Source organism: Myodes glareolus, chromosome 11, assembly GCF_982192425.1.
Source record: "Myodes glareolus chromosome 11, mMyoGla1.1, whole genome shotgun sequence".
In the NCBI taxonomy this organism is placed as follows: Eukaryota; Metazoa; Chordata; class Mammalia; order Rodentia; family Cricetidae; genus Myodes; species Myodes glareolus.
The window spans coordinates 39,221,099-39,242,481 of NC_142036.1; the positions used below are offsets into that span (position 1 = coordinate 39,221,099).

Here is a 21,383-nt window from a genome sequence, read left to right on the forward strand (position 1 = left end):
GGTAGTTGCATTAGGAGGGAGGCCAGGGGTTTTATTGAACATTTGCTGTGTGCCAATTTCCCAGGCTCTGATGTTCTCTGGTGAGAAAAACCCAGTGCTTATGTATCTTGGCAAGTGAACTTTGTGGGACTCATTCCCCAAGGAAATTTCTAGTTTCCCAAGACTGGGGGCTAAAAGGGGATAGATGCGGAGAACAGTAGGTACTTCTTTGGGAAATTCCTTTCCTATTTTTTCTTTTATTTAAAACATTAAAAATGGTGTGTGTGTGTGTGTGTGTGTGTGTGTGTGTGTGTGTGTGCGCACATGCGTGTGCGCACATGCATGTGGCATGCATGCTCCAGATTCCCTGGAGTTGGAGTTACAGGTGGTTGTGAGCCACCCGACATGGGTGCTGGGAATCGAACCCAGGTCCTCTGCTAGAGCAGCCAATGCTCTTAACTGCTGAGCCATCTCTCCAGCCCCACTTGAAACTTCTTTTAGATTTAAAATTCATTTGTTACACATGACCATTGTGGAAGATTAGGAGCTGAAAACACGTTTTTGGACCACTTAATTACAACAGAGGCGACCAGATTCCTTCTGTGATGTAGCCTCTTAGTCTTAAAAAAAAAACAAGAGATATGTTTTAAAGCTATATGTATGTGTGTGTGTGTGTGTGTGTGTGTGTGTGTGTGTGTGTGTGTGTGTGTGTATGAGTGCAAGTGGGGGGGTCAGAGGACAATTCTCAGTAGTTTTTGTCTTTTCAACATGTGGTTCTGGGGATTGAACTCAGGTCAGTAGGCCTGGCATCTCACCAGCCTGATGTCTTAGTCAACAGAACCTTTAGAAAGGTTTAGCTTTTTCCGGCAATCCCTGGTTCCACAGGACCTTGAGGCTGAGTTGCTCACTGCCTGGCCAGCTCTCAAAATGGTCCCATTCTGCCGCAGGTGGGGCTTCCTGTTTTCCCCCTCAATGTCCAGGCTAGTTCTATCAGCCATTGTCTCACTCCCTCTGCCAGAATCTGGCTTTTTGTCCGTTTAGTGGCACCTCAGGCAGCAGGTTCATCCTCAGTTTTCTCATGCCCATCCCCCTCCATCAGTAAAGATTCCAACACCCACCGCGACTCTACTAACCTCTTGCAGGGAGTTAGAATGGCCTTAGGAAGCCAGATACAAGTGGCCACCTTCTTTAGAGTTATGTGGTCGGAATGAGTGACACTTAGTCTCTGTTTTCCCATCTGGAAAATGGAGCTGGCAGAGATACCTGGTCACACTGGGCAATGGCTGTTGAATTACTGCATCATCATATTCAGGGTGTGGCTCGAAAGAGCCCAGAGAGAAGATCTTGGAACAAATGTCCTCTTGCATCTGTTTCCAAACTATTCAATGGCCCATGTCATAATTAGTCTCCACAAGTAAACTAATTTACAAGTAATATTAATTCATCTATCCATTTACTTCTACGTTTTCACGGTGTGTCCAGCACCATGCAGTGTAAAGGGTATGATCAGGGTCAAAATAACATTCTTGTCCTTAGGGAGATTTCACATTCACATGAGAGTATAGGTAGGAACCATAGAATAAACCTCTTCAGGGAGGGGAGAGCAGAGTGCTGGCCACAGTCCCCTAACTCAGGAGGACGCAGGCTGATATAGACTTTTGTGTGTCATGCTCTGTAGCAGATAGACATGAGAGCTAGTGTGGGCATAGGCAGTGCTACTAATGAGAGGAGGAGCCAGGGAAAGTCATGGAGAGCAGGGGTGAGCTGAGGCTGCAAGAAGAGCCACGGAGAGCAGGGGTGAGCTGAGGCTGCAGGAAGAGCCCCGGAGAGCAGGGGTGAGCTGAGGCTGCAGGAAGAGCCACAGAGAGCAGGGCTAAACTGAGGCTGCAGGGAGAGACATGGAGAGCAGGGGTGAGCTGAGGCTGTAGAGAGAGCCACGGAAAGCAGGGGTGAGTTGAGGCTGTAGAGGGAACCACAGAGAGCAGGGGTGAGCTGAGGCTGCAGGGAGAGTCACGGAGAGCAGGGGTGAGCTGAGGCTGCAGGAAGAGCCATGGAGAGCAGGGGTGAGCTGAGGCTGCAGGAAGAGCCACGGAGAGCAGGGGTGAGCTGAGGCTGCAGGGAGAGCCACGGAGAGCAGGGGTGAGCTGAGGCTGCAGAGGCTCATGGGATCAGAGGACCAGACTGGAATGCAAGCAACCACTGGGTTTAGTACCCCCAAAGCATAATATGGCCTTAGTATGAAGAAAATCCCAAGAGAGACTCAGATGGCATGAGGGAAGACTTGTATAGAGGCACACACGTCACCAGAGAGCCAAGGCAGCCCTGGGTCTACAGCAAGGGCACCAAACATGTGCACATGGAAATACGTGGCAAGGGCTGAGGATTGTCCCCAGCATTATCCAGTCTAGTTCTATTGCTCTGCTTTCCCATAGATGAATCACATACATACATACATATGCACACACATGCACACATTCACGGACACACGCTCACGGACACATAGGCAGACGTGCATGGCATCCAGACACAGAGGTGCATATGAAGACACCAGTTCAGCCCGTCTACCTTCAGCACTTGGAGGCTCTCGTTGACTTCTAGTCCCTTGCTGATTCTGGAGGCTCCCTCATTGGTGATGCCGTTTCTGCTGATGTCTATGTAGACCAGGCAGCTGTTGAGTCTGAGGACATCCCCCAGGGCCAGAGCGCCTTCATTCCCAAAGCCATTCATGGACACGTCCAGTTTCTTCAGGGTCACGTTAGACTCCAGGGGAGGGGAACAGCACTAGCATCAGGGTGGAGTGAGGCTTACCCAGGAAGATGTCTTGACTGCCAGCCCAGCCCCAATTCTCACCCTCACCCTCATCTAAACCCCAACCCTTCCCTTCACCCCTGACACATTCCATCCTCACTCTCACCCCCTGCGACTCTTAACCCATCCCGTCCCATCCTAAGGCCATTGTCCCGTCCCCCCCCTCCCCCATCCCAGCTCAGTGGTTTTCTGTAGAGACAGATCTACACAATTATTCTGCTGCCTCCAGATGGGGTTCATTCTCAAGACCTCTTGAGAGATTCATCCCTTTTGAGATTCTCGTCTCTCTGCCCTCAAGCTGAAGCACCCCTAACGATGGTGCTCAGGCCTCAGTAGAGAGGATTTATACAACAGAAGCGCACACAGGGAGTCACAGAAGGAAACCCAGCAGCTCCAAAGACACTTGGTGAGAGCTCTGAACACCCAAGTCCACAGTGACCGCGAGGAAGCAGTTCAACTCACCTCTCAGAATGTGACTTACCCGGAGACCGTTACACAGGGCCACAGCTGCCCGAATGTGGAAGTGATTCCAGCTTAGGTTCAGCGACTGGAGCCCGACATTGAGGGCTGGGGGGAGGGAGGGAAGGACAGGGTCTCAGGTCAGCATATCCCACGTCCTGGAGACCCAGCCGCAGACCCAAGCTACGACACTCAGGTGACAACTTTTTTAATTTAAAAAACGTTTTGAAAATCTTATGTGCATTGATGTTTTGCCATGGGTGTCAGGTCCCCTGGAACTGAAATTACAGACAGTTATATCTGCAATGCGTGTGCTGGGAATTGAATCCGGGTCCTCTGGAAGAGCAGGCCAGCACTCTTAACCACTGAGCCATCTCTCCAGAGACCTCTCCTCCCTTTTTAAAAAAATTTAAAGACAGAGTCTCACTATGTAGCCCTGGCTGGCCTGGAATGCACAGAGATCCATCTATGCCTCCCAAATGCTGGGATTAAATTTGTGTGCCATCATATCTGGCCAGATGATAATTTTCAGCTAGTTACTTAGACACAGGTTGAAAAATGACCCTTAATCCTTGGAAAGATTATTTAAAACAGTCCCACTTTTCTATTAAAGAGGGGACAATCTTCAGTGGCAGTATGGGAGCCCACAGTGACTCTATTCCATCTTGACTTAAGGTCAGAGAGTTCAAGCTTGTTCTTGTTCCTCAAGGTCAATTAACAGGATGTTTGGTCAAAGGCGGCGTCTCAGATGTCTTGCTCCTCAGCTAGATGTTTTGAGAATTAAGGAGGTGATTATGCTTGTCTGTTCCTTCAGTCTTGGTAAGGAAGTCTTTTGCCTGCCCCTTTTGCTTTGGGTGTAAAAAGGCTACAAGAAATGAAAGCGAGACTTCTGCAGTATTCACGGAGAGCCTTCTCGATTCTATCTCTGTCTTTTGTCTCTTTTTTTCCTAATCCTGACTCCCCATTCAGGCACTGTTTGACAGGTTGGCTGGCCCCGACAAGTGGCACAATCTACCTGGTAAGTATGTGACCGCAAATATTCTCCCATGAAGAGGTGTATATGCTGAGACACCACCTAAGAACATAGCCCAGAAGTGGAAAGGCTCCATTATAGATGTTTACCCTAATGACACAAATACAGTGTTGTGTATCTTTTTTTTTTTTAATTCTTATAAGGGAAAACATTTCATTGAGGCTGACTTACAGTTCAGAGGTTTAGTCCATTATTGTCATGGTGGGAAACATGGTGGCGTGCAGGCAGATTCAGTGCTGAAGAGGTTCTACATCTTGATTAACAGGTAACAAAAGGAGACTGTGAAGCATACTGGGTATATCTTCAGCATATGACACCTCAAAGCCTGCTCCCACAGTGACACATTTCCTCCACCAAGGCCACATCTCTTAATAGTGCCACTCCCTATGGGCCAAGCATTCTAATCCATGAGTCTGTGGAGGCCATTCCTATTCAAACCAGCACACTCCACTCCCGGCCCCCATAGGTTTGTAACCATAACATAGTATGGAAATGCTTTCAGTACAACTTCGAAATCCTCATAGTCTATACCAGTCTCAATCCTGCTTAAAAGGTGAAAGTTCAAAGTCTCTTCTGAGTTTCATGCAATCACTTAATGGTAAAATCAAAATCAAAATGCAGATCACATACTTCCAAGACACAGTGGCACAGGATATACATTACCGTCTTGAAAGGTAGGGAAAGGAGCATAGTGAGGAAATACTGGACCAAAACAAGACTTAAAAAAAAAACTGGACAGATTCAACACAATGTCCATCAAAATCCCAGCAAAATTCTTCAAAGACCTCGAAAGAACTGCACTCAACTTCATATGGAAAAGCAAACAAAACAAAACAAAACAACAACAAAAAAAAAACAAAACTCAGGATAGCCCAAACAATCTTGTACAATAAAAGAATTTCTGGAGACATCACAATCCCTGACTTCAAACTCTACTACAGAGCTACAGTACTGAAAACAGCCTGGTATTGGCATAAGAACAGACAGGAGGACCAATGGAACCGAATAGAAGACCTGGATATCAATCCACACATCTTTGAACACCTGATCTTTGATAAAGAAGCAAAAATATCAAAGAGAAAAAAGAAAGCACATTTAACAAGTGGTGCTGGCATAACTGGATATCAACATGTAGAAGAATGAAAACAGACCCATATCTATCACCATGCACAAAACTCAAGTCCAAATGGATTAAAGACCTCAACATAAAGCCAACCACACTGAACCTTATAGAAAAGAAAGTGGGAAGTACACTTGAACGCATTGGAACAGGGAACCACTTCCTAAATATAACCCCAGCAGCACAGACACTGAGAGAAACAATTAATAAATGGGACCTCCTGAAACCGAAAAGCTTCTGTAAAGCAAAGGACATGGTCAACAAGACAAAACAACAGCCTACAGAATGGAAAAAGATCTTCACTAACCCTACATCAGACAGAGGTCTGATCTCCAAAATATACAAAGAACTCAAGAAATTGGACACCAAAAGATCACATAATCCAATAAAAAAACAAAACAAAACAAAAACGGAGTACAGACCTAAACAGAGAACTCTCAACAGAGGAATCTAAAATGGCTGAAAGACACTTAAGGAAATGTTCAACATCCTTAGTCATCAGAGAAATGCAAATCAAAACAACTCTGAGATTCCATCCTACACCTGTAAGAATGGCCAAAATCAAAAACACTGATGACAACTTATGCTGGAGAGGTTGTGGGGAAAAGGGAACACTCCTGCATTGCTGGTGGGAATGCAAGCTTGTACAACCCCCTCGAATGTCAGTGTGGCGATTTCTCAGAAAATTAGGAAACAACCTTCCTCAAGACCCAGTAATACCACTTTTGGGTATATATCCAAAGGATGCTCAATTGTGCCACAAGGGCATGTGCTCAACTATGTTCATGGCAGCTTTGTTTGTCATACCCAGAACCTGGAAACAACCTAAATGCCCCTCAACCGAAGAATGGATAAGGAAAATGTGGTACATTTACACAATGGAGTACTACACAGCAGAAAAAAATAACAGCAGCTTGAATTTTGCAGGAAAATGGATGGAGCTAGAAAACATTATTTTGAGTGGGGTAACCCAAACACAGAAAGACAATTATCACATGTACTCACTCATAGGTGGTTTTTAAACATAAAGCAAAGAAAGCCAGCCTACAAACCACAATCCCAGAGAACTTAGACAACAATGAGGACACTAAGAGAGACTTACATAGATCTAATCTACATGGGAAGTAGAAAGTAGAAAAAGACAAGCTCTCCTGAGTAAATTGGAAGCTTGGAGACCTTGGGGGAGGATTGAAAGGGGAAGGGAAGAGGCAGGGAGGGAAGCAGAGAAAAATGTAGAGCTCAATAAATATTAATAAAAAATGTAAAAAAATAAAATAAAGAAAATTAAAGGTAAAAAATCAAAATAAAAAATATTACCAGAAGATCATTTTTGTCATCTTTCATCATGTATATGTTTTCAATAAATTTTTCTAAAATATGTGAATTCTTTCAGGTGAGGTTTATGTTACTAGCCAGTAGCTTTTTTTTTTTTAAGTTTTATTTATTTATTTATTTATTTTGTTTACAGTGTTCTGTCTGCATGTATGCCTGCAGACCAGAAGAGGGCACCAGATTTCATTACAGATGGTTGTGAGCCACCATGTGGTTGCTGGGAATTGAACTCAGGACCTCTGGAAGAACAATCAGTGCTCTTAACCTCTGAGCCATCTCTCCAGCCCCAGCCAGTAGCTTTTAAAAAGGAGATTTATTTAGTCTGGCTTTTTTTATGGATATAATTTTTAAACTTTTTATTTAGACTTACTCAGTTTTGTTTTCATGTGAATGTTTTGCCTGCATGTATGTATGTGTGCCACATGCATGTTTGGTGCCCGTGGAGGTCAGAAGAAGGCATCAGATTCCCCAGAAGTGGAGTTAGAGGTAGTTGTTAATCATCATGTGGGTGCTGGGAATTCAGCTGTGGGCCTCTGCAAGAGCAACAAGTGCTCTTAACTGCTGAGCCGTCTCGCCAGCTCTGAGCTTCATTCTGTTTTTATCCATGTGTATGTGTGAGTGTATGCTGTGTGTGTGACTGCCCAAGGTGCTGGGAACAGAACTCTGGTCTTCCGCGAGAGCAGCAAGCAGCCTGACCTGCAGAGCCGTCATTCCAGTCCTCACGCAAGCTGCTTCTCTAAACCAGCTCACTCTCAGTGACCAGTTTTGCCTCTCACACCCAGATGTTGGCTTTGCTCTGTTATTCCGAGCATGATTTACACCGCTTGTGTAATGGGAACACTCAGGACACACACACACCTATGATCCAAACATTTGGGAGGAGGAAGCAGAAGGACCTCAAGTTCAAGGCCAGTCTGGGATTCAGTAACAGTGAGATTCTGCTTAAAGCAAGCAAACAAACCAACAAACACAACCAATATGCTGAAGGACAAAAACGCAGCAGCAGCACTAAAAAAACAAATCAAAAGAGGAACCCACAAAACAAACCCCACAAAGGAAACAGTCATGGCTAAGTCAATAAGAAAGGGAATGGGAATGGAGAGATGCCTCAGTGGTTAAGAGTACTGGATGCTCTTGCATCTTGAATCTTGGATTCGATTCCCAGTGCCCATATGGTGGTTCACAACTGTCTGGAACTCCAGTTCCGGGCAGTCCAGTGCTAATGCCCCATGTGGCCTCCACAGGCATCGGACACACTCACAGTATGTGCACATACATTCAGGCAAAACACCCATACGCATACAGGAAGAGCTGGAAGTCTCCTCACCAACCCTTCCCTCCATGGGGACATACCTAGCATCTGTCCCAGATGCTCCCCTCCTACGTCAGAGAACTGGTTGTGGCTGAGGTTCAGTGACCTAATTCGGTAATTGGACTAAAGGAACAAATCGCAGAGAGGTTAGTTGTCTTCCACTGAGTTATCGCGGGACAGGATATTATTGCAGAGTTAGTACAGGCTGGCCTTGAACTCTCCTTCCTTCTCCCTCAGTCTCCTGAGTTCTGGGATTTCTTTGATGGCATCTCTTTAGCCAACCTTGAGGCGGAAGGATGAGGGCTCCTAGGTTCCTGAAACTGGGTGGGCTAGTGTTCTTAAGCAAATGATTTCCTATACAATTAAAAAAAATCCCAAAAAGCTTAACTATCATGCTAGAGAGAAGCTCAGCGGTCAAGAGCACTGGCTGCTCTTCCAGAGGTCCTGAGTTCAATTCCCAGCAACCACATGGTGGCTCACAACCATCTGTATGAGATCTGGTGTCCTCTTCAGGCAGAACACTGTATACACAGTAAATAAACAAAAAATTTTTTAAAAGATAAATAAAATAAACAAAATAAAAATAAAGACACACTTTGGTCTAAAAATAGAGATTTAAAAAAAAAAAACTAACTACCAATGGTTTCTTGGGGAATTATTCCTACCCAGAAAGCCCTACGACTTGTTGAAGCTTTTGCAGGGAACAAACACATATTAGTTTCCCAAACCAAGCAAGCGGCTTTGTCCAGTGTCCCCCCAGATCACCCAGAATTCCCAAGGGACATTCTCACATGCTCCTTACCGACAGGGCTTGGCATAAAAGCGCAGCAGATTCCTCCTTGAAGTTGTTTCCTGCAGTTAGCGAGGGTGCGCTGTTAGCAATGCAGACCAGACCATCTGCGCTCCCTTGCCCTCCCACGCCTGTCAGGCCCTTTGATGGAACAGTTACCGCCCCTGGCTCCTCCCTCTCATGAAGCTCTTAAAGCAAACAGGTGGACACAAGGAATGGGGGAGACTGCTGACCATTTCCTTCCTCCTCTCTGACATCAGATATGAACATCCTTAGTGTATTAGGGATGCCTAACATTCGTACTGGAGAGATGGCTCAGCTGTTAAGAGCACTGACTGTTCTCCCAGAGGACCCTGGTTCATTTCGCCGCGTGGCAGCTCACAGCCATCCCTAACTCTAGTTCCAGGGGATCCAACGCCTTCTTCTGGCTTCCATGGGCACCTGGTACACATATGGTGCACAAACATAGGTGCATAGGTAAAACACCTCACATACAAATAAAAGTTTAAAACATAAAAGCAAAGAAGGCCTAACGATCATATAGAAACATCTAGCCAGATGTGGTGGCGCACGCCTTTAATTCCAGTACTTGGGAAACAGAGGCAGGCGGATCTCTGTGAGTTCGAGGCTAGCCTGGTCTACGGAGCAAGTTCCAGTACAGAGAAAACTTGTCTTGAAATGCCCCCCCAGCCCCGCCCCCACCAAAAAAACCCTCCTCTAGCAGCTGACGTTTCATAGAAGAGAAACCAAAGTGACAAACGTCTGAAAAGACGCTGTATCTCAACGGAGTGTGAACTGCTGGGGATGGGTGCATTTGCGTGCCCCAGCCTGGTGCACTAGGCACTTTAGATTCCCATTCATTTGTTTTGGGGATCACTGTCTAAGCCGAATAATGGAGCTGAACTGAGCAGAAGCGTGGGCAGGTGTCAAAACTGGAATTCAGATCCCTGCTCTGTGGCTTCACACTCAACCCTTTGATTCACAGATTTGGTTAACGGCCTACTATAGTAGAGTAGGGAGACAAATTGGTAGACCTGTAGCCTGCTCTAGGCTTTCTAAGAGAACATGCAGAAGTTGAATTTGAATTTCACAAAGGTGGATCTAGCCACTCACTACACCCTAGGGTGCCCGTCTACATAGACTGGACCATGAGCCCAAAGGATGTGCATGCAAGATAGTCCTTTGAAACCTTAATGGAGAAGTTGAAAACTGTTCCTTCAGTACGCGGATGTTAATAAAGCATGCTGTCTTCCCACAACATGGAGTACTATTCAGAGGAGATACATCTTCTTGTCCTGTCACCCGGGAAACCGCTAGAGGGAGACAAGGGAAACTGAAGAGGAATGACCTATGTATGATAAATTTGGATTAAAAATAAGCATTGCATTTTTCCTGGATACTTTTAAGATATGGATTTTTGTTTTGCTCTGTTTTTTTTTTAAATTTTATTTTTTGAAACAGGGTTTTTCTGAGTAACAGCCCTGACTGTCCTCAAACTCATTCTGTAGACCAGGCTGGCCTCGAACTCATAGAGATCCACCTGCCTCTGCCTCCCGAGTGCTGGGATTAAAGGCATGCGCCACCACCGCCCAGCAGGATATGGATGTTTTAAGACACTTCTTTGTATCTCAAAGAATTTTTTACATAGACAAATTCAGGTGTGGATTTCTTTTTTAAATTTTGCTATTTTGTGTGTATGTGATTATGTGTGTGTGTGTGTGTGTGTGTGTGTGTGTGTGTGTGTGTGTGAAGGTCAGAGGTTGGATGCCTTTCTCTATCACTCGGTCCCTGATTTTTGGGTCAGCATCTCTCACAGAGCCTTAGAGTTTGCCATTTTGGCTAGGCTGGCTGGAGAGAGCCCCCGGGTCTGCTCATTTCTTGTCCTCCCCTTCTAGCTCTGCAGCTACAGGGGTACACTGCTTGTACCTCGCTTTCACACGGGCGCTGGGGGTCTGAACTCAGGCCTTCGGTTTTCTCAGCAGGCACTTTACCCACCGTGAGTGTCCGCTTTTAAAATTTGTTCCTTGTTAGTTTTGCAGTTTTAGATCACGTGGACTGGGGCTTATCTCTGGAAATCCCAAACCAACTGGGTAAATACGAGTCCTCCAAAGAGGTCCTACTTTTCAGCATAGGACCGCTCTTCATATTCATTTCTTGGCATAGAAGTTCCAGAGTCCCTCAGGTAGCAGAAATCTGCAAACCCAAGTGAGGGCACGTCTGGGCACTAGAGCTTTCAAGTGGCCCTGTTCCCCTCATAACAGGTAGAGCATCACTCATTTCAAAGTGGACCTGCAATAATCAAGCGGTTAACGAACATTAAGACAACTGGAGAAACAGGACAGAGTGATGGCGGTAGAGCATTGCTGTCGTGACAGGCGTCAGAGAAGTCCCTTTAAAAGATGGCATGAGCGTGAAGGCATGCATGGCACGAGAGAGCCAGGCAGACCCCAGGAGGTGGAGATGTCCAAGACAAGGGAAAGGGGCTGCAAAGAGAGCCTGTTCAGGGAAGGAGGAGGTCGGCGTGGCCCTCGAGGGGCAAGGCTGCCTGGTCCAGCGAGGGGATGATGCAGCGTGATGTTTTGGGACCAAAACCTAGGACCCAGGGTCCTCCGTTCTTCTCTCCTTCTGTTGCAAGTGTCCTTTCCTCCCCTGCTATGGGCTCACCTGAAAGTTTCAGTTTCCAGAGTGAAGAATTGTTTTCCTGGAGGAAGTCTGAGATGATCCTGGCTCCCTCCAAACCAAGGTCATTGTCAGACATGTTCTGAGAGGTAAGAGCACACACACACACACACACACGTGGGAGAGGATCGCACAAGAAGGCCCTCGGAAACAAGGTGGGGGCGGGGCTGATCGGGATGACTGAGAGAATAAGGTGGGGTAAAATGTTTAGGATCAGAGTAATGTGGAGGACAGAGATGGGAGGCAAGGAAGCTTGGTCCTAGTCTGATTTCTCTAGCGTCTCTCACAGGGTCTCATTCGTTGTCTTCAACAATACCCCACTACCTCAATTTAGTCTTGGTACTTCAGATAAGCATACAGATTGTTTGCTTTAACACTTAAGACAGATTCATTTGGAGGATTTGAAAATGAGCCACCTCATCAGGTCTCTGCTTTGCAAAGAAGAAAGCTTGTTTATGTTAGTTAGAATGGGTAAACCATTCCATCTGGGGACTTGTAAACGCACAGCCAGAGATGGCTCTTCAGGTTTTCCCACAGCCACCTTTGATACCTGGCCCTCTTCTGAGAAGTTGTATCTGGAGAGGAGCCCCAGACTGCCTAGAGATAGCCCAAAGCTGACCTAGGCCTGGGGTGGGAGGTTCTAACCGGGCTTGAGTGGTTCTGAGTCCCTGGGTATGCTAGGAGGAGTTGGAGGAGGAGGGGACGTCCTACCAGCTCCTGGAGGTAGTAATTCTCGTGAAGCATCTCCATCAGACTCAAGACGCCCTCCTCCATGATGGAGTTGTCTTCCAGCTCCAGTTTGAGGATCGTTGTGTTGGACTTTGGCCATCACAGTAGAAGAGGAAGGAAGACAAAGAAGTGGTTAGTGACTAGGGTAGCTCTCTGTGCACTCTGGTCCAGAGCTTCGTGTCTCTCTAGAACATCCCAGGCACGTGAGAGGGTGCTGTGTTGGAGGTCTGGGCCACAGTGTGGAGATGTTTAAGACTTAGTGAGACCATGGTGTCTATAAGAGACAGCTCTGTCGGTAATGTGCTTGCTTTGCAGGCAAGCATGAGGAGGACCTGAGTTCAGATCTTTAGCACCAGTATATATCATGGTGATGCCTGTAATCCTAGCCCTGGGAAGGTGGAGACTGGAGGACCTTGAGGCTTGCAGGTCAGTCAGTCAAGCAGAATCGGTGAGTTCCGTGTTCAGTGAGAGATCCTGAATATGTTGGAGAGAAATAGGAGAAGTCACCTGACATTAATCTCTGTCACACACACACACACACACACACACACACACACACACACACACACACACATTAGTGAGCACTTTAAGAAGTGGGGCCAGGGGATTGAGAGCTGGCTTGGTAGTTAGGCACACATACTTCTTTTGCAGAGGACCTGAGTTCGACTCTCAGTACCTACGGTGGGTGGCTTGCAGCTGCCTGTGGTTGCAGCTCCAAGGGCATCGGGCTTCTCTGCTGGCATATGCGCTCACATGCTCCCCACCCCTCCATAGACACATAATTAACAGGATAAATAAATCTCAAAAAAGGAAGTGGGGTTCAGTGGAAGGTGGTGACTGACTTCCCGTACTTGCCTCTTCTAGCCTTCCTGGGTTTTTTGATTTTTTTTTTTTTGAGGCAGGGTTTCTCTGTGTCTCTGTGTATCTTTGAAACCTGTCCTGGAATTAACTCTTGTAGACCAGGCTGACCTCGAACTCACAGAGATCCGCCTGCCTCTGCCTCCTGAGTGCTGGGATCAAAGGTGTGCGCCATCACCGCCTGGCCCTGGCCTTCCTGTCTTATCATTTCATCTCTTCCTCTCATGCTCATTCCCTCTGTTGTTATGCCAGGAGGTCATTACCTGGGCAGAGCTAATGCCGGCCCTTCAGCCCAGTTAGCTAAACAAACCTCTTTTATGACGTTGCTAAGTCTCAGGTATTATAGCAGCGGATAAGGATGGACGGCAAGGGCCTGGAGACGCAGACTAGGAACCTGAAGGATGGAGGTTCCTAGTGGATCCGTGGGGAGGATGAGGGCGGCGGTACAGAGGATGTGACATCCCTTTGGACCTCACTAGAGCAATGGCTTCTGCAGATCCCAGCAGCTTTTGACGGTGGTGCTGTCCCCCAATGAATAAATTTGAAATATCGCAAGACTTTGAAAGTCGCCATGAGTTTCGGTAGACATCAAAGTCAGAGTTACCTTCCTTGTCCGTCATCCTCTTAGGCTGCATCGCTGAACCATTGTCCTCTACCCTCTTGGCACCTGTCACATAGGTTCAACTGGCTGCCCCCGCTGCCCCACCGTCTGCCCCTTATGGGCTTGGGACTTCTTTCTCTCTTCAGATCCTTTATAGATAGGATGTGTTAAGGATCCCTTCTTGGTCCCTTTTGGTTTTTTGTTCTTTCTGTGGATGGTGGAAATGCTACTCATTTTATTTGATTTTGAGGCAGGGGTCTCTTACAGTCCCCATGCTTGCTTGGAACTTGCTATGGGGCCAAATTGAGTTTTAACTCCTAGTCCTGATCCTGCCTCAGCTACCAAAGTGCTTGGATTACTGATATGTGCCAACATATCTGGTGTTATGATGCCATATCCAGCATCATTACTAATTAAAAAAGTTTATGTGTATTTGTGTGTATGTGCATGTTGTGTGCACAGCATGAGAAAGCCAGAGGTCGATGTCATGATGTTCTCTATTGCTTCCACTTTTTTTTTTTTGAGACAGGGTCTCACTCTATATCCCTGACTGGGTTGGAACTTAGTTGATAGACCAGGGTGGTATTGAACTCACAGAGATCCACATTCTTCTGCCTCCCAAGTGCTGGAACTAAAGGTGTGCGCTACCATCATCCAGCCCTCTTCATCTTATTCTTGAGAGTCTCTCTCACAGAATCCAGAGCTCACTGATTGACTAGACAGGGGGCGTGCAGTGAGATCCAGGGAACCTCAGGTCTCTGTCCCTCCCGGACCAGGGTTACAAACGTACACCACCAAGCCTAGCTTTTACATGAGTGCTGGGTACCTGAACTGAGCTCTGCATGCCCATGTGACAGACACTTTATCAATTGAGCCAACTTACTATTATCGCTTATTTTTAAATGTCCCCTCCTAAGAACACCTGCCTATTTACTTTGCTGAGTTTCTTTGAAATCAAACTTTCTCTTCACCCTCCTAAGTGAGCAGCCAGGGAGGCACTGACATACAGGTGTCAAATTTCCTGTGATGTAGCCAGTTTTATACGTAATTAATTATATAAATCTGTGATGACCTCAAGGTCAAGTTCTTGTTTGGTCATGATAAGCCAAGAGGTAATGTCTTTCATGTGGAAAAATGTGATTTACTCTGCAATATGATTTCTTTTTTAAAAAAATGGTTTTTCAAGACAGGGTTTCTCTGTAGCTTTGGGCCTGTCCTAGAACTAGCTCTTGTAGACAAGGCTGGTCTCAAACTCACAGAGATCCGCCCCACTCTGCCTGGAGTGCTGGCATTAAAGGCGTGCACCACCACTACCCAGTGCAATATGATTTCTAAAAATAATAATGTGAAAGGCAGACATTGAATGGAGTGGCTCAGGAGTGGCTCCACATATGGCCAAGGTCAGCTTTGGAATGAAAACCCGGGCCTACATTTTATAACTGCAGTAACTCTTGGGCCTGGATCTACCCATACAGGCCGATGTCTTGCTTCCCAACTTGTGTCTTGCTTCCTAACTAGTGTCTTGCTTCCCAACTAGGAAAGGCCACAGTCTTCAAAGTACAACCTCTTCCATGAACTAACAGGAAAAACAATGACCAATGACTGAGAAAGGACCAGGGTAAGTTGCTCTTTAGACACCAAAGAGGGTGCCCTCTGAATGTCAAACCAGTCACCCTGTTAATCCTCTACCATCAGGTTTGATGTGTTCCTTTGTCCAGCATGCTCACCACCAGAGTTATAGCAATGGCCTTGGTACCCTTGGGGCCCAGCCCATAATGGTTGAGGTTCATGCAGGACTCCTCCATGTTCTGGATGAAGTAGGAGGCGGGTACTACGCCCACGAGTTTGCAGGCCTCCAGGTACAGTTCCTTCTGTCCGATGGTGAGGAATTTCTCTGTGTCTGTAGAGAAAGTCAGAATGAAGTAAAGTTTCTCTTCCACACTGCCTTAGCTCCCTGACCTCCCCAGGGGAGGTGCCCTTCTGCCTAGACTTTCCTGGGATCTGCCTTTGTGAATATGTGCTCTAGAACCCAACTTCTCCAGCTGTGGGTGCTGCTGGGTATACAGGAGAGTGTAACCAAATGTTGGGGACACATTTGAAAGAAACTGGCCACAGTAAAAGGTTTCTCAAGGTGTGATGACCACAAATTAGCTTACAATCACACATGTGATGAATCCAACATGTTTCTGGCTGTGCTTGTTCGTGTGGCATCTTGCATCATCACCCCAGGCTTCATTCTGAACACAGCATGTACACTTAGCACTTGACACGCTCTTACACAGCAGAACACCACAGCTGCCAAAGCACCTGGGCTGCAACTCCTGGTTCTTGCATATTAGGAACTGCAGTGCTTTTTACTGAACATACAAAGACTCCCCCTCTTGTAAAACTGTGTTTTATCCAGGTAGTGGTGATGCACGCCTTTAATCCCAGCACTGGAGTGACAGAGGCAGGCATGTCTCTGAGTTCTGGAGCTATAGAGCTAGTTCCAGAACAGCCGGGGCATGAAGAAACCCTGTCTTGAAAGATCAAAAATCAAAACCAAACCAAAACCAAAACAAATAAGCAAACAACGCACGTGGTTTAACTGTGAAAACCAGAGACTTTTCGTATTTCTCAACCCTAGCACGTAAATATAAAATCAGTACAATTTTGGATTGGATTATAGTACAATTGTGTTGTGGTCCAATACAAAAATATTTGAATTGTTTAATTTAGTTTTGAGACAGGGTCTTTTTATGCACTGCTCTGTCTGTCCTGAAATTTGCTATATAGAGTAGACTGGCCTTGAGTACCCAGAGATCCAGCTGACTCGGCCTCATAGGTACTGTGATTAAAGGCGCGTGACGACACACCTGACTAAAATGTTTGATTTTTAAAATTTCTGTTTGAGTTGTTGACTTGGTGTGGTATATTCAATCACACTGAGTTTGCGTTTGTGTTAATTAAATAGAATTAACCTTGAGTCAGAAAGCCAAGTTAGCAACTTGTTGGCAGAAAGTAGTCATAGAGTCAGAGGGTGTCTGGAAGATGATAGAGAGACACACAGGAAGTAGTAGGAAGGGACTTAGTGTAGCATGTTTTTTTCGTGGGGGGGGGCAGGGAGTGGAAGGACACTCTCTCTTGGAGATGCCAGCAATGCGAGGTCAGTTAGTTGCTCCGCAACCTCTCTGAGCTAGCCGGTTGTCACCGCAGCCTCTGACTCCCGAGTCTTATTGATAAATAGAACGATAGAGATTTAATTAAAAGCTATATTAGGTGGCAGTGACAGAGCCAGTGCCTGTGGGAAAGGAATTCCCACCAGTCCTCGGCCTGAGCAGCTCGGCCGCTGCCGGAGAAGTAGGCTGGTAACTGCAGGGCCCCAATTACAGGCTGAAACAGTAGCAGATTAAAGCACAGCCTCTGTGATGGACGGAAAAACAACAATGACTCAGGTTTCACAAAAGAGTTATTCAATCAGTTTTGGCTTAGGATTAGAAAACAATTTCCATCAATGACTGAAATGTTTAGATGCATACTTTGTGTGTGTGTGTGTGTGTGTGTGTGTGTGTGTGTGTGTGTGCACACAATTGCTAGAAGTCAACCTCAAGGGACATTCTTCAGGCATCTTCACCTTGCTTTTGAGATGGTTTCTCCTGTCCTAGGACTTTCTGAGTAGGCTAACCTGCCTGGCCAGTGGGTGTCTGTCTCTGCTGCCCCAGTGCTGGCAGCAGAAGAGCAGAGCCCCAGGTCAGCTCTTCTGTGTGGGTTCTGAAGGCTGAACCCAGGTCTTCAGGATGCAGCAACCATTGGCCTCTCCAGCTCTTCAGATACCATTTTGTCATTTGCTGTCGTCCATAGAGACCAGGAGAGAGTGTTGGATCCCCTTGTATCAGAGTTGGAGATGGTAGAGAGCCACCACGTGGTTGCTGGGAATTAAACTCAGGTCCTCTGGAAGAGCAGCACTCTTCATTACTAAGCCATCTCTCCAGCCCCAGCCAGTCTTCTTAAAGTATAAGCTGTGACCGGTGCTGCTGCTTTATAGTTGAGCGAAGTTACCAGGTTACAGTTATGTGAGTCCTTGGCTTGATTTTCCAGCACCAGAAAAAATTGTGAGCCATGAATCAAGCTTTGCCAAAGATTTGGAGAAGCACTTGCTTAAACAAAAAACCAGCCCCCCCTTTTTAAAGACTCACTTGTATCCCATTAGATTAGTTAAACAATGAACCCCCAGAAATTAGGATTTCCCAGGTGTCTCATGCAGGAAGCAGGAAAAGGTTAAAGCCTGGTGCTAGCTGGAGTAGGAGCTTGTCTCCTGGACAGAGAGTTCACACAGTTCTGACAGACAGTCAGATCACCCTGAAGGGCAGAGGAGCAGAGACATTGGTGGCGACCTGGACCACACTGGCCTTGGATTGCCCAGCTAGTCACACCTCTTGCCCCCTATTTAAACCCAAACCGTATGCCAGGATCCTGAAGATGGACTTGGCAGGGGGAGGTCACTGGGTGTCTTTATTTCTTCCTCTTCATAATGAGGGTACGTGGAGTAAGTCTCTCTCTCTCTCTCTCTCTCTCTCTCTCTCTCTCTCTCTCTCTCTTTTGCTTTTCACTCTTAGTTGTGTCTTTAATTGACCTATTGCGGATGGGTGGCTGCACCCAGTTAAGGCTATCAGGGCTGGGGTAATCAACAACCAGGGCCCTGACCTGAACAACCCTGGTAACAGCCTCGAGACAACAAATTAGCTCAAATCAGTCAAAAACAAGCAAGCTTGCACCTTTGTGGGCTTTCCTATCCTGGTGGACTTTCCCACGTTAGACTCTGTGTCCCCAATGACAAATGTAGACACAGATCCAAGCAGATGATCAGTACTAACAGAACGAGAATCCCATCTCTCTATTGCAAGCCCTTGGATTCTTTGTTCCCTAGACTTCAGACCAGCCTGGTCCATGGTCAGTGGGCATCAAGCCTTCCTGACTGAGGGAGAACGAGATGGAGCTAGGAGCCTCAGACAAAACATCCAGTGTTGCTCTTTGTCACGTCCTCCAGATAGGTGACATGAGGTGCTGGAGGCAGAATTAACAGCTGGGCTGTGATGGCGCACGCCTTTAATCCCAGCACTTGGGAGGCAGAGGCAGGTGGATCTCTGTGTGTGCAAGGCCAGTCTGGTCTACAGATACAGAGTGAGTTCCAGGATAGCCAAGGCTACACAGAGAAACTCTGTCTCCAAAAAAAAAAAAAAAAAGAAAGAAAGAAAGTCAGAACCAGAATTAACAATAGCCTTAAAGTACAGAAGAAAGGGAACCACAGGATGACTGGGAGCCGCGGGGCAGGGTCTGAGTAGAAGAGGGAATTTACATGCTGACTGGTAGGATGGTCTTCTAAGCTGACAGTGGGGGTAAAGGTCACTTTGCCCTCCCCCAATTGATGGGTTCTGAGAATCACTGAGTGCCACCCACGTTCAAGAACACACGAGAGGGTGGGGATAAGGATTCACAGACGGAATCTCAGCACTTGGGGCTGGGAGTTCAAGAGGTCAAAGTCATCCTTGGCGATGTAGGGAATTCAAGGTCTGTCCGGACTACATGAAACCTTGCCTCAATAAAACAAAAGGCACAGAGAGGAAGGGTGTCTCAGACTGGACCAAGCTAGGAAGCTGAAGGCTGCTCCCGTCCAGTGGGACCAGTATCATTCTCCCCTTACTTCACAGATGCACAGATAATCCTTCTTGGTACCCCTCTTCTTGGGGATAATGGGAAGAGAGGGAGGCTGACGGTGCTGTTTGCGAGAACAGTGTCTGCTGCGGCTCCATCAGCTGGGGTAACCAGGAATGTTTGATTTGTTGTGACAAAGCTTGGGACTCTGAAGCAGGAGAAACGAGAGCTCTCAGGTGACCGGAAAGTCACATGGTTAGGGTAGCAGAGTCGCTCAAGGGTACTGCAGGGAACACTGAATAGCAAAGACAGGTCAAACGTGGCAGCTGCTTGTGGAACCCTGGCCAGCTCTTAGTGGCTTTCGGTGACTCTCACAATCTTTAAGTCACGGTTTCCTTTTTAGAAAAGATGTAATAAAGTCCACCTTCTTGGACTATGAAAAAATTATGTAAGAGTCACATGGGGTGGGGTGAAGTAGAGTAAGGTGGGGTTGGAGAGGTAGCTCAGAGGTTAAAAGCACACACTGCTCTTCCAGAAGACCTGAATTCAGCTGCTAGAACCCATGTCAAAAGACCTGCAACTGTCTGTAACTTCAACTCCAGGGGGTTATCTGATGCCTCCGGTCTCTGTGAAAGCAACTGGACTTGTACACACACACACACACACACACACACACACACAGCCACATGGGAGAGATTTAAAGACCAGAAACTTCTGTGTGTTGCTTTAGATTGTAACAACAACCTGCTCAGAAGGTCCTGTGTGGTCCCTAGCCAACTAGGAGGAGCAGGTAGTCTAGAACATAGCATAAGCCTTCCCACCCCCGTCTTTCAATAGGACAGAGAAGAACACTCTGGTGGGACCAGATCTCTCCAGTTTCTGAGGAAGTTGGTTGGCCAACTACCTTTATTCAGCTATTACCTCACCTTCAATTTCCAAGTCGGTTTCTGAGTTCTCCCTGGTGGTTTTCTCTTTCTCAACACTGGCAGGGGCTTCAGCTTCGCAGTACAGGGTGTCATCGCTGTTCTGCAGTGTTGGCGCAGTTTCTGTCTCATCTGGAAGAAAATCCCATCCCATTCCAGGAATTAAACCTGTGGTCCATTGGGTGACACCTACCACCGACTCCCCTTAGTCTCTGCCTCCCTCCTCTGCCTCCCAGGTCCTGCTTACAGCCTTTCTCCCACAGCTCACATAGCAGCCCTGACGAGGAGACCCCCTTCTATAAGATCTCCATATGAAGCCGGACGGTGGTGGCGCTTGCCTTTAATCTCAGCATTCGGGAGGAGGAGACAGGAGGATCTCTGTGAGTTCGAGGCCAGCCTGGTCTATAGAATGAGTTCCAGGAAGGTTCCAAAGCTACAGAGAAACCCTGTCTCAAAAAAACAAAAACAAAACAAAGCAAAACAAAAGATGTCCATATGGTTGAATTGATGGAGTCCCGTGTCCCTGGTCAACGGGCAGCTCCAGTCCCCTTCGCTGATCTGCCTGCTTTTGGTGGGGTCCCTGGTCACACTCCTCCCTTATGATTTGCATGGAAGGATTTTGGGGTCTGTTGTTGAGTTAGTTACTCGTTATGGTAAAAGGATGTGTGCCAAAGTACTTCATGGTCACACACTGTGCCGCTGGGAGGTAGGTGAAGGGCAAGACAGGTGAGGACTGGGATCAGAGGCCAAGGAAACAGGCAGGGGTAGGCTTCAGGGAGCAGAGGAGACAGTCAGATTTCCAGGAAGCTGGTCTCGCTTCCCTTCGCTCACGTCCAGCACTGTTTCTAGGCCTATGAAGGAGAGGCTTGAAGATGTCTCCGGAGCTGAAGTCCATTGCTATGAGCTAAGCACTCTTGTCTTCACGGGACGAGGCTCTGCTGAGAGTAGCAGCGCCTCCTTCACACTGGTGCCTGCACTTCCTGAATGTGGCTTCTTCACTGGGCTCCTGAAAGCCACACCCAAGACTCAGAGATGAATCCACTGACCCCAGCAGGCCTTAGGGGTTCAAGAAGTCACACGGGTGCTTCCCAAAGGCCTGGCAGACAGGGCCAGCCTGCTCTCTCTCTCT

The 21,383-nt window shown here is 47.0% G+C and overlaps 1 protein-coding gene across 5 annotated transcripts in view; it reads right to left on the reverse strand.

Annotated features, from left to right (window-relative positions):
- The window catches only part of Lrrc74a (leucine rich repeat containing 74A), a 36,500-nt gene that overhangs the window by 13,861 nt on the left and 1,256 nt on the right, over positions 1-21,383 (reverse strand). For all 5 annotated transcript variants that reach the window (XM_087911612.1, XM_087911609.1, XM_087911608.1 and 2 more), the window contains exons 2-9: positions 20,258-20,386; positions 15,428-15,600; positions 12,224-12,331; positions 11,498-11,594; positions 8,846-8,895; positions 8,085-8,166; positions 3,269-3,354; positions 2,545-2,760 (exon numbers count right to left, since the gene is read on the reverse strand). In XM_087911612.1, coding sequence (XP_087767738.1) covers positions 2,545-2,760; positions 3,269-3,354; positions 8,085-8,166; positions 8,846-8,895; positions 11,498-11,594; positions 12,224-12,331; positions 15,428-15,600; positions 20,258-20,386 — 941 coding nt within the window. The remainder of the gene's footprint in view (positions 1-2,544; positions 2,761-3,268; positions 3,355-8,084; positions 8,167-8,845; positions 8,896-11,497; positions 11,595-12,223; positions 12,332-15,427; positions 15,601-20,257; positions 20,387-21,383) is intronic.